Genomic DNA, 14,006 nt, shown 5'->3' on the forward strand with positions numbered 1-14,006 from the left:
TTACTGCTCGGCCCAGCCCTCAGGAGTCCCAGGCATTGGGGGAAGTAACGGGGAAAGAAGACGACTTCCCTTGGGTTGAGGAGGATTGAGGGATCAATTAGATATTCACAAGTCCATGGGTCCCGATGGGATGCACCCGAGAGTGCTGAGGGCGCTGGCGGAAGTCATTGCTGGGCCGCTCTCCGTCATCTTTGAAAGGTCCTGGAGAACAGGCGAGGTGCCTGAGGACTGGAGGAAAGCCAGTGTCACTCCAGCCTTCAAAAAGGGCAAGAAGGAGGAGCCGGGGAACTACAGGCCGGTCAGCCTCACCTCCATCCCTGGAAAGATGATGGAACAGCTCGTTCTGGGCATCATCTCAAGGCATGTGGAGGAAAAGAAAGCTATCAGAAGGACTCAACATGGATTCACCAAGGGGAAACCATGTCTGACTAATCTGATAGCCTTCTATGATGGCATGACTGGATGGATAGAGGAGGGGAGGGCAGTGGATGTGGTCTACCTTGACTTAAGCAAGGCATTTGACACGGTCTCCCACAGCATCCTCGTAGGGAAGCTTAGGAAGTGTGGGCTTGATGAATGGGCAGTAAGGTGGATAGATAACTGGCTGAAAGACAGAGCTCAGAGGGTCATGATTAGGGGCACAGAGTCTAGCTGGAGGTCAGTGACAAGTGCCGATCCCCAGGGGTCAGTACTGGGTACAGTCCTGTTCAATATATTCATCAATGACCTGGATGAGGGGATAGAGTGCACCCTCAGCAAGTTTGCTGATGACACAAAGCTGGGAGGGGTGGCTGACACACCGGAAGGCTGTGCTGCCATACAGAGAGACCTGGACAGGCTGTAGATCTGGGCAAAGAGGAACCTTATGAAATTCAATAAGGGCAAGTGTAGGGTGCTGCACCTGGGGAGGAATAACCCCATGCACCAGTACAGGTTGGGGGCTGACCTGCTGGAGAGCAGCTCCGTGGAAAGAGACCTGGGAGTCCTGGTGGACAACAGGATGACCATGAGCCAGCAATGTGCCCTTGTGGCCAAGAAGGCCAATGGCATCCTGGGGTGCATCAAGAAGAGTGTGGCCAGCAGGTCGAGGGAGGTCATCCTCCCCCTCTACTCTGCCCTGGTGAGGCCGCACCTGGAGTACTGTGTCCAGTCCTGGGCTCCCCGGTTCAAGAAGGACAGGGAACTGTGCTGGAGAGGGTACAGCAAAGGGCTACCAAGATGATCAGGGGACTGGAACACCTCTCTTATGAAGAAAGCCTGAGGGATTTGGGTCTCTTCAGTCTGGAAAAAAGACGGCTGAGGGGGGATCTTACCAACGCTTATAAATACTTAAAGGGTGGGTGTCAGGAGGATGGGGCCAGGCTCTTTTCAGTGGTGCCCGGGGACAGGACAAGAGGTAATGGGCACAAACTTGAGCATAGGAAGTTCCACCTAAACATGAGGAGGAACTTCTTTACTTTGAGGGTGGCAGAGCACTGGAACAGGCTGCCCAGAGAGGTGGTGGAGTCTCCATCTCTGGAGACATCCAAAACCCGCCTGGACGTGTTCCTGTGCAACCTGCTCTAGGTGACCCTGCTCTGGCAGGGGGGTTGGACTAGATGATCTCCAGAGGTCCCTTCCAACCCTGTGTTTCTATGATTCTATATCATTTGACATCTCTTAACTGACACAAAAAAATAAAAATTCATATTTAAGAATGTAAATTAGTTGATTGTAACAATGTATTTATTCCTAATTGCTCATATCTTTTATTTTTAATTGTTCAGTTATCTATGAGCATTGGTAACTAAGAATAACTTACTAGTTGCATGCAAACCTATGTAAAATGTTCAGGGGTCAGCATCTTAAGCAGTCTCAGTCTCTTTTAGAAGTATTTTACAAAAAAGAATTATGAATTTTATCATTCAACATTCTATAATTATTTTATCTCAAGCAAACATATTTTCTTCTATGGCTTTGGTTTTAAGTTAACTACTGTCTAGTTCTCTGCATATTCACTTCCTGATCATGTCAGGAATATGTTATTGGTTCACTCCTACTGTATTCTCTGAATTTAATAAAGTTAAAGTAAATAAGAATTAGATCCAGTACTTCCTCATTGGTAATTTTAGGAACCCATGCCAAAAAAATAAATAAATCCAAAACAAACCCACTGTAAGAAAATATTGCAAAAGTATAATTTCTGCAATAAGCAATTTAAATAACAGTTTTTTCCTTGAATGTTATATTATATAATTTTATTTAAATAACTATATGATCTATTTGTCAACATCTGGGTTGTGAAAGACTGGCATATTTTAGATATTGTAGCTAAAACCAGTTTTAGGACAATGTGAATTTGCAAATTCAGTAAATGTATTCCTGCCGGCATATCTCCTGTCCCCTTGTTTAAATGTTTCTTCTCAGTTCCAGAGTCATTCATTTGGACAAACTGTTAACATCAGACTTATATTAATATATCAGTCAGATTTCATATATATCGCACCACAGGCTATTGCTCTGTTCCCTCATAACAGTTAAGGAGAAAGCTTCGACAATGCATACATTATTTACCTTGATATTACTCTACGTGGCTGTTAGCAGCTTGATCCTGATTTAATTGATTTAAATTATGTGAAATTAAATAAAGAAAAGGAACCATGTTTCACTAGTATCACATAAAAAACTTTTTAAACTTTTGCCTACTCATCTAAAGTTCAGGACACCAACCAACTGAAGTCCAGGTATGTGACACTGAAAAAGGAAAAGCTCAAACAATTTCAATCTGTCTTTTCTGTTTGAGGATGTATAAATACCTCAGTGGGATAAAAGCCTTATTATACATCCTGGTTTGTTCATTAATCAGTTTTCCAAGAAGTATCCTCTTGGCAGTTTATGAAGAATGAGTTTGCTGACTGTCCTCTCAATATTTTTGACATAATGCTCATTATTCTGGATCCAAATACATAGTATTTCAGATTTATCTGCACCACGTTTAAAACCAACGTGTCAGCCCATATGCAAAAACTATTAAATCCTTTTAACCACACACAAACAGATGCTAATTCTGTGTCGTAAAAATTAATTAACAGTTGCTCCCTGTTGTGCATGTGCAAACACACACAATACAGAAAAGATTAATATCAGCAGCAAAGGTCTCACTGACTATCCCTATGAGATCAACTAACTATTGTTTCCTAATTAAGCAAAGTTCATCTCTAGCCAGTTTTGTTGTTTTAAAACATTACAGTGCTTTAACATACAATTTCTCCAAAGTGGTAATGAATCACCGTGCAGAACAGTTTCACACTCTACATTTAAAATCATAATCGACTGCTGTGATAATAAAAGCCAAATATGAAAATCCATGACCTTCATTTCTGATCTCTATAAGATGCTAAAGAAAAGATTAAAATATTTTTTGCACACATTTCATTTTGGGATTTATCAAAATTTGTTTCAGTTTACATATTCATCACTGTTCCCACGTGTTCTCACAGTCATCAGAACTCTTTTTTAAAAGCAGCCAACGAGCTTCTTGCTGCTTTATTGCAGGCTCAAAACAAAAAAAAAATATTTCAGATCCTCTTTCACCTTCCTGAGAACATCCAGGGAGCTCTATAATGCGTTATCAAACACAAAAAGATGGAGTCTACTTATTTTTTAATACTTGCATAGAAATACAAGAAATACTTCACAAATTTTACCAGTGAAATCAAAGGGGAAGTTGCAGTCAAGCAACCTGGAGGCACCAGCAGCCATTAGCTATGGATTACATAAGCCAAACACCAGCTATTGCTGGTTTGAACCACATCTTCTGGTCACTTCTAGTCCCACTTGGTGCTCAATTCAACTACTTTTCATTTAGAAAACCTAATTTATTTTTGACAACAGACAGGAGGGGAAAAAAAAGTATTAATTTCTCTACTTAGTAGGGCTTTGTAGTGGCAAGTTATTAACTCAAGCTGCCAGAAAATAATGTCATTGAATGCATTTCAGAAGGTTGTCTCCCTGTAAAAAACAACCACAGCTTTATGGTAAAACTGCAAGATATGCTTAATCATTTGCCTTAGTTAAATTGAGTACAAAACTGCAGTGTTCTATTTCTCTGTCAAAAATATAGTTACACCACATTACAGGGAGGCAAAAGAAGTAGAATTTACAAAATACAGTAATAAAAATAAGGACCTATTTCAGGAGGGTTTTGAGAAACAACTGCAAATTTATTACTTTGGTACTTTGTATCATCTAGCATCATGCCATTTTTAAATATAATCTGACTTATTTGTGAGATGGCTTTGCATTTAGGTTTCTATTAAACTGGAAAGTGAACATAATACTTTAAAAAGGAGATAACCATCAGAAAACACACCAGAAATGGTACCAAATAATCCTTCAGTATTCATTTAATTAAATAAATCTTTATTAAAATAGGTAAATAAATTTATGCAAATCTATTTTAACAGTGTTTCTGTGAAAATGCTTTACAAAATAATTCTCATTACACTTGCTGCAAGAAAGTTTAGAAAACAGCAGTTATTTTTCCTATGTTTTTAGCACTTCCTTTTAAAACATATTATGATATTTAGAACTACAGAAATGGGGACAGGCAAGAAATGAAATGATTGAATCATGGTGTTATGTGCCAAAGCATTAAACACTTCCTCGCCATGAGCATGCCAAATTAGGGAATGCCATAATTTCCTGGAAACATCACCATGCCAAACTGGCAGGCAGCATAAGGTCATGTCTGGAAATAGTGGAGTTGACAGTTTAGAAGGAAATGACTCAAAATTAGAACTATCCAATTTTTATGAGGAAGGTCAGCATTCGATATATTCAGCCTACATACAGCCTTCAAACAATGAGCGTTCCAGGAAATCTACTCAATTATAAATGGTTTCAATTTCTCCTGAAATAGAAAAATATGAACATGTATTTTAAGTTCTCTGTGATTACAAGAGTATTAGCTACATAAGTCTAAGTGCTAGTCACCAAACTCAAATGCAGATTTAGGTGGTTGCTAAAATTTCTAATATTCTCAGAAGGAGCCCATTCATGCTCATTGTGCTGATGGTCCCAAACATATTTTTGGTCTCTGTGGTTAGCAGACAGAAGATGGCTACTCCTTTGTGCTTTTTTCCAACAAGGCTTTTCTACTAGCACCTGTATGTAATTACACTAACTGGGGAGTAAAAACTCTTTATTCCATTCTGGTTTGTGTGAAACTCTTCAGAGAGACCTGAATAGTTTTTTGTAAGAATACAATCTTAAATTATGTTATAACCATATATATCTTACCTCTTCCCACTGGTGTATGTATCTAATCAGTCTTGAAAGGCGTAGTAAACGTAACAGGCTGAGGATTTTTGTAAATCTCACAATACGAAGTGCTCTTGCTGTCTTGTAAACCTCCGAATCCATTCCTTTTTCTACAATGAGAAAGATATAATCCACTGGTATTGATGAGATGAAGTCAACCACAAACCAGCTTTTTAAGTAATTCATCTTAATGATTTTAGGGTCCAGTATTATTTCAGAGCTGTCTTCATTTACAGTCCCAGTTCTAAAATTCATGATCAAGTCCAACAAAAAAACAGTGTCCGATGCCACATTGAAAATAATCCATGGTGGTGTTGTTTGCTCTGCAAAGAATGTGATTCCAACTGGTATAATGACAAGGTTTCCAACCATCATTATGAGCATGATTAAGTCCCAGTAAAACCTAAAAAAAGGAAGAAACAGAACGGTTAATGTAATGTGGTCTCTATCACATCGTTTCTTCATCTCAAGTACATTTTTGGTTCTATACAAATTAATTACAGTACTGAAACTCAGTGTCAGTTTTGCCCAAATGAAGTTAGTAATTATACTATGCTTTTTGTATAGAGATACGACATATATGAGGATGCTTAAACATTTTGTTAATGCTAAGTAAAATCTCATTGTTTTAACACATTCAATTTATTCACAGTCAGTAGAGAAAACAAAGTAATTAATACATTTCATTATGTGCTTTCCTTCTCAAGAATATGCATCTAGGATAAAGACAGTACCATGGCTTATCACTCCATGGCATATCTGAAAGGTGTGCATATGTGGCACTCGGTAGACTTCTCCAGACTCCTGTCAAAACCTATTAGTGTGTTTATATAACTAAAACTATGTCTGGTGCCAATCACAAGTGCTTTAGCAATGCGATATTTTTTAAGGCTTCTATCCAAATGGAAATCCAAATATCTAACAGATAACATATTAAGTGTAAGTACCTCTTTGTAAATGTACTCATACCATTACAGTGCTGAAATAAAATTATAGGAACAGAAAAAAAGCACTGAAACAAAAAATAGAAACAAAAATTAGATAAGATCAATACCTTCATCCACTTTTACAATCTGAATTGAACTTTCATGCAGTTTTACAAGCTGATAGTCGTCTTCTTTCAGAGCTAGCTAAGGAGTTTGGACAATAACAGTTGCAACTTCCATAGTATAAAATGGATACTGCATTTCACTATTTTGTTCCAGAAGTATCTAAAGGCTCCCCTCTGAATGCTGCTAACAGCGCTTGATATAGATGGTAGAGATCAGACTCATAACTTTAGTATCTACTATAGAAACAGTGCATAAACCTACCTATTACATAGAACATAGAACATCCATCCATCCTGATGGAAGATTTCCTGGGGATGGTAATATATACCTAACAGTTAAAATTATGATAAATCCTAAACATTAAATTGTCAAAGAAAGTTATTCTTATTCAATAAGAGAACTGAAACTGAATCTGAACCTGAGAAAGCCTGAACCCAAAGCATAACCTCTTGTTCTGCTTGAGAACTGATCTAACTCAGTAGTCCTACATTGTGCGGGTGGTTAAACTAGATGACCTCCCACAGGTTCCTCCTGATGTAAATTAGTATGCAATTCTATGACTTGAATACATTTCCATGCAAGGTATCTGTGTTTCCAGAACAACCCCATAAAAAACACCAATACCTTAATTACTAACGGAGACACTGCAAGGACTACATGGACACCAGAGCAGCATGAGCAGCACCAGTGGTGGCAGCAGAGAGGGACACACAAGGGATACACAAGGATAAGGAGAGACTGCAGCTGAACAAGAGGCATTCCCCAAGTGACTGAGTCCAGACCCACTGATTGGAAAAGTCATCAAGAGGTGGAGCCTGTACCCAGCAGAATAGACGATTTAAACAGGCTAAAACAATCAGCCCAGCTAATTGCAACTGATGAGCATATATATTTTCCAGTGGGTTGGTACACAGCAAAGAAAGTGGTGTTCTCTGCTTCTGAGCTTCTAGTACTTAGTAGAACCAATGCAGACAGAGCTCCTGTTAAAGCATGTGACCACCCAGGTTTCTGGCTATGTGCGCAGGGATATTCCTGGAGGTGGAGAGTGATAGCAAGTAAGCAAGCCTGTGGGTGGTGTGACCAGGTGGATAAACTGCTCTGGCTGGTGGCCGAGTTGCAGGAGGGGGTGGACAGACTAAGGAGCATCTGAGAAGGAGATTGACTAATGGAACTGTGCTCTGCCATCTCTGTTACACACAAGCCAACTCAGCATGGCCACTACTGAGGCAGGTCCAGGATCTGCTTTGTGCCAGGAGGAAAGCAGCGTTACAAGGGATAGGGAGGAGTTGAAGCAAGTTAATGCACAGAGCCATAAGAGAAACCCCTCCTTACCCTCTCAGATAACTTTACAAAATAGGTATGAGGCTTTGGGTATAGTATACAAAGGACTGGATGAGATAGAAGAGGAGGAACCTATGCAAGTACTCTCACTAAGGTCAGATCAACCAACACCTCACAACAAGACCTGCATTAAGACCAGCGCTGAAAAGAAACAGCAGTGAGTTATGGTCATAGGTGACTCCCTCCTTAGCGGAACAGAGGCACCCATTTGCAGACCAGACCTTCTTTTAAGGGAAGTTTGCTGCCTCCCTGGGGCCCAAATCAGGAATGTCACCAGATGACTGACAAGCTTACTAAAGCCTTCAGACTATTACCCACTCCTACTCTTTCATGTGGGTACTAATGATGTCGCAACAAGAAGTCCAAGGTTGATCAAAAGAGATTTCAGGGCCCTGGGAAGGATGCTAAAAGATTCAGGAGCACAGGTAGTGTTTTCCTCAATCCTCCTAGTAATGGAGAGAGACTTTGGAAGAAACAGACACGCCCAAGACATCAATACCTGGTTCCAGGACTGGTGCCTCTGCCAGAACTTTGTTTTTTTATAACCATGGAAGAGTCTTTGAAACACGAGGTATGCTGGGGCCTGATGGCATCCACCTGTCCCGATGGGGAAAATGCATCTTTGCTCATAAGCTGGCAGGACTGAATGAGAGGGCTTTAAACTAGAATTGGTGGGGGAAGGGGATACCATCAGGAGAGCTGAAGGTAAACCAAGGGTTGGCATGGCATCCCTTGAGGGTGGCAATGCTAATGGCAGCATTTGCGCTGCTCCAGAGAGCACTGAGTGCTTAGGAGCACATCTGAAATGCTTGTACACCAACACACACAGTACTGAGAAACAAACAGGATGAACTGTAAGCCTTGATCTGTTCCCAGAGCTACGATGTCATTAGTGTTAGCAAGACTTGGTGGAAGGAGTCCCACAATTGGAGTGCTGGGATGGAGGAATACAGGCTGTTCAGGAGGGATAGGCAGGGCAGGTGAGGTGAAGGAATTTCACTTCATGTAAGGGAGAGGTTTGACTGCACAGGCCTTACAGTTAGCAATGATCTGGTTGAGAGCCTCTGGGTGAGGATTAGGGGACAGAAAACAAAGCAGATGTCATAGTGGGTGTCTACTATTGATCACCCAGCCAGGATGATAGCACTGATGAATTATTCTATAGGCAATTAGGAGAAATCTCTGGATCAATAGCCCTTGTCCTTATAGGAGACTTCAACTTCCCAGACATCAACTGGGAATACCATACTGCTGTGTGGAGCAAGTCTGGTAAATTCCTGAAGTTTGTGGAAGATAATTTCTTGTCACAAGTACTCAGTGACCCAACTAGGAAAGATGCCCTCCTGGACTTCTTAGAGAATAGAGATGTGATGGTTGGTGGCTGTCTTGGCCACAGTGATCATGAAATGGTTGAGTTTAAATTTTTCAGTGTAATGAGGGAAAAAAGTCAGCAGAGTTGCTACCCTGGATTTCAAGAGAGCAAACTTTTTAGCTATTCAGGGAGCTATTTAGTAAAGTACCCTGGGAATCTGCTTTTGAGGCCTTAGGGGTCCATGAATGCTGGTCAGTTTTTAAGAACCACCTTCTAAAAGCACAGGCAGAGGCAATACCACTGTGTCTGTTGTAAGTCCAGCAAGCGGGGCAGAAGACCAGCTTGGCTGAACAGGGAACTCTTCATGGAGCTCAAGAGGAAAAAGAAATTGTATGATCTCTGGAAGCAAGGTCAGGCTTTGCAGGAAGATTACAGAGCTGTGGTTCATCCATGCAGGGAGAAGACATGAAAGGCCAAAGCTCAACTAGAGTTGAAACTGGCCAGTGTTGTGTCAGGCAACAAGAAAGGCTTTTTTAAAGTATGTTAATAGCAAGAGGAGGTCTAAAGAAAACATTGGACAGATACTTGTTGAAGATGGTCACCTGACAAATAGGGATGAAGAAAAAGCAGAGGCATTCAATGCTTTTTTTTTTTTTTGCCTTGGTCTTTAATAATGCTGATAGACCTTGGGCTGCACGGTCCTCTGAGTTGGAGGACCATGCCTGTGGAAGCAGCAACTTTCCATTTGTGGAAACTGAAATTGTAAGGGATCAGATGTATCAGCTGAATGTTCATAAGTCCACGGGGCCTGATGGGATTCATCCCAGAGTACTCGAGCTAGTGGATGTTATGGCAGGACTCTTGGGAGTCTGGGGAGGTCCCTCCTGACTGGAAGCTAGCCAACGTTATTCCAATTTCCAAGAAGTGCCAGTTCATTTCAATATTTTTATCAATGATCTGGGTGCAGGAATTGAATGCACCATTAGCAAGTTTTCTGATGATACTAAACCGGGAGGTGCTGTTGGCTCTTTCGATGGATGAGAGGCCTTGCAGAGGAATCTAGATAGATTGGAGCATTGGGCAATCATCAATGGGATGATATTTAACAAGAACAAATGCCAGATTCTGCACCTGGGACAGATTAACACCAGGCACAATATAAATTGGAAGAGGAATGGCTGGAGAGCAGCCCTGCAGAGAGGGATCTGGGAGTGCTGGTTGACAGGAGGCTCAATATGAGTCAGCAGCGTGCCCTGGCAGCCAAGAGGGCAAACTGCATTCTGGGGTGTATTAAACACAGTATAATCAGCCAGTCAAAGGACATGATTATCCTGCTGTATTCATCGTTGGTGCAACCTCACCTTGAGTACTGTGTGCAGTTCTGGGCCCCAGAATTTAAGAAGGCTGTTAAGGTACTTGAACGCATCCAGAGGAGGGCAACAAAGCTGGTGAAAGGGCTGGAAGGCATGTCCTATGAGGAGGGGCTGAGGACTCTGTGTCTGGTTTGGAGAAAAGGGGTGACCTTGTTGCTCTCTACAGCTTCCTGTGCAGGGGAAGTGGGGATGGAGGTGTTTTCTTCTCCCTGGTATCTAGTGGCAGGATGCATGGGAATGGTTCAAAGCTGCGTCAGGGGAGGTTCAGACTTGACATTAAGAAGCATTTCTTTACTGAGAGGGTGGTCAAACCCTGGAACAGGCTTCCTAGAGAGGTGGTCGATGCCCCAAGCCTGTCAGTGTTTAAGAGGCATTTGGACAATGCCCTTAATAACATGCTTTCACTTTTGGTCAGCCCTGAAGTAGTCAGGCAGTTGGACTAGATGATCATTGTAGGTCCCTTCCAACTGAAAATATTTTATTTTAACATTCAAGGTAAGTAAGGCAGCATGATCTGTTCAGCTAAACTTGACCTGGAGAGGCACAGAAACCAGTTAACAACTGTTCCCCATGGACTCGCTAGACTTTCTAGAAGACCAGAGGCGGCAATGGCTCCACAACTCTCTGCCTGCTCCAGCCCTTTGTTGCAGTGAGGCCCCGGGTAGTGGACACACGGTGGACATGCCACCAGCACAGCACTGACTTCAGGCCACTTGCATCACACTAGCACAAGCCTCCTGGAATGTGACAAACACCCTTATCTTGGTAAAGGTTCATGGCAATCAACAATAATAATAATTTAACTGGGCACAAAACATTTCAGAAACACAAGTTTAGTTTTTGCTAGACTTTCACAGAGCATATGGATTACATTATATTTCAAAGGTTGCTTGTTGTATTCTCCAAATGATCCAGGTTCATAAATTCCCTTTGTTTCAAATTTATCACTGAAAATATTTCTCGGTTTACAAATTGCTGATCTCAGAATATAAATAATTAACTGTAACTGTAAAACACACTAAAGGGAGAGTGGCATGAGAATTCCCAGTTTTTAAATCCTTTATTTCAAGGTAAACCTACAGAGATTAGGCTTGACTATCATTTGAGAGAGTAGAAAGGTACCTTTAACTGGTACTCAGAAATTGCATAAAATGTATTGTTCAAGTAATTCCTCATGTACCACAATGTGATTTGTCTTACACATTTTCAATTTTATAATAAATGTGAATATTAATTGCTATAAATATTCAGTTTTATCCAGACTCTATTTTTGCTTAGCATGTGATGGTATTCACCATATCTGTACGCTTGCACAAACTTCCAAATTTCTCTTCTCATTTTTTTAATTCACATAATAGGCTTATTGCTGTGTTAGATTCCTTTTCAATAATCTAGAATTACCATACAGAAGGAACCACTAAATTAATATATCACTGCTGCTATGATCTATAGGTACAATTACCACAGCACTTTTACAATTCTATTGACCAAAATATTTCACAAAGCTGTTTTGGAAGAATAGGCTCCTCCAAGGGACCCTGAAAACGAGTGGAAAACAACTAGGAAATAATCACAAGAGATATACATGTATCAGAAGCTCACTCCTAAACAAATCATTGCTTGATTTCAGATTGACCTTTACGTTTAACGAGCACAGTGAGTAGTTATGTAACGACAGCTAACCATAGCCACACAAAAGTCAATCGCCAAGGGGAGCTACTCCGGACCCAGGCCGGGCCGACCCGTCAGCGGAGTGGCAGAGCTCGGCGCACAGGTGGTTTTCCTGAGGTAAGGACACACCAGGAACCGGCAGCTCTCGCGGGAGGCGCTGACCAGGCATGGGCGTTGCCAAAGCAACGGTGACAACCACCCCTCTGCCTATATAAAAGCACCCTAGGGAAGGGGAGCAACTAGGATGAATAAATAGGGTGTGGTGTGTTAGTTGGTGTGGAAGGGTGTTTCTTTGAAGGAGGAGCATGTCACCGGTTGAGTACCGTTCTGTGACCACCTGCACGGGTCAAGGGCATTCAAGGCAGAATGGTGGACACTCGGCTGAGAGCAAAGGCTGCAGCTTGGGCTCGGGGCTCTGCATCATTCACCCCAGCAGTAGCTGATGCCTCCACCCAGATGGAACTGTTGAAGGAAGAGGCTGCTGTGCAGACTTCAGGCTGCAGGAGGTGCCTTGACCTTTCTCCTGGAGCAGGGAAAGGTGGCACACCTACCTTCAAAAGGTGTGCCCAGGTGAAGGACCTCCTGCAGCAGGTGACTGAGCTGCAGGGGGTAGTGAGGAGGCTGTGTAGCATCAGGGAAGCTGAGAAGGAGATAAGACAGCTAATTACAAGCACAGTCTGCAGTGGACTTACAACCCATAGCCAAACAGTCAAAAACTCCCACTCTGGCACACACAGAAGAAAGGAAGGCTAGTAACACAGAATGGAAGCTTGTAACTGCAAAGACCAGCAGGAGGAAGGAGAGAATTCCCCAAAAAACTGGGGTGCCCTTGCAGAACTGCTTCACTGCTCTGCAGAGTGAGGAGGCAAAACCTACTGTAGCAGGAGAGGTGCTGGAGCTGAGTAAGACTACCCAATCTGCTCCACATATAACAACCAGTGCAACTAAGAAAAGGCGATGGGTGATAGTTGTAGGTGACTCTTCTGAGAAGTAGGGAGGCACCCATTTGTCAACCTGATGCACTCTCTAGGGAGGTGTGCTGCTTACTGGAGGCTTGTATCAGGGATGTCACCGAGAGACTACCAAGCCTCGTACACTCCTCAGTCTATTATCCGCTGCTGCTGTTTCATGTGGGCACCAGTGATGCAGCTGGGAGCAGCCTGAAGACTATCAAGAAAGATTATAGAGCCTTGGGAGCAGCAGTCAGGGATTCTGGGGTGCAGGTAGTTTTTTTCATCAGTCCTCCCAGTCAAAGGGAAGGGGGTTGATAGGGTCAGGTGAATCTGGCAAATCAATAACTGGCTACAAGACTGGTGCCGCAGCCAGGGGTTTGGCTTCTTAGACCATGGGACTTGCTTTGAGAAACCTGGTCTACTGGGGCCTGACGGAGTCCACCTGTCAGAAAAGGGGAAGAGCATCTTTGGTCAGAGGCTTGCCAAGCTCATGAAGAGGGCTTTAAACTAGAGTTACTGGGGGAGGGGAACCTCAGTCCATCCCACTCATACCAGTTTGATGCCAATACCAGTAATAGATGCCTAGAACCTGGAGAAGGGTTGCAGGTCAGCAGGAGAGCACCTGGAGTGCAGCATAAAGGAAAATTAGCCACTTTAGCCAGGAAGCTAGCTTAATTGGGGGAACAACTTAAATGCCTCTACGCAAATGCACATAGCAAGGGGAATAAACAGGAGGAGTTAGAGATGTTTGTATGCCTGCAAGACTATGATCCAATTGGCATCACAGAGACATGGTGGGATGGCTCCTATGACTGGAGTGTTGGAATGGAAGGATACAGGCTCCTCAGGAAGGACAAGGAGGGGAGATGAGGAGGGGGTGTCACCCTCTATGGCAAATACCAGCTGGAGTGCATGGAGCTCTGCCTGGGGATGGATGAGGAGCCAACAGAGAGTTTATGGGTCAAGATTAAAGGGAGGGCAGGGACAGGTGACATTACAGTGG

General features: G+C 42.5%; 1 protein-coding gene across 1 annotated transcript in view; it reads right to left on the minus strand.

Annotated features, from left to right (window-relative positions):
- LOC141735550 (potassium/sodium hyperpolarization-activated cyclic nucleotide-gated channel 1-like) overlaps positions 1–14,006 on the minus strand; it is a 318,988-nt gene that overhangs the window by 271,276 nt on the left and 33,706 nt on the right. The window contains exon 2 of the mRNA XM_074568526.1: positions 5,281–5,704. Coding sequence (XP_074424627.1) covers positions 5,281–5,704 — 424 coding nt within the window. The remainder of the gene's footprint in view (positions 1–5,280; positions 5,705–14,006) is intronic.

This window comes from Larus michahellis, chromosome W (genome assembly GCF_964199755.1).
Source record: "Larus michahellis chromosome W, bLarMic1.1, whole genome shotgun sequence".
NCBI lineage: Eukaryota > Metazoa > Chordata > Aves > Charadriiformes > Laridae > Larus > Larus michahellis.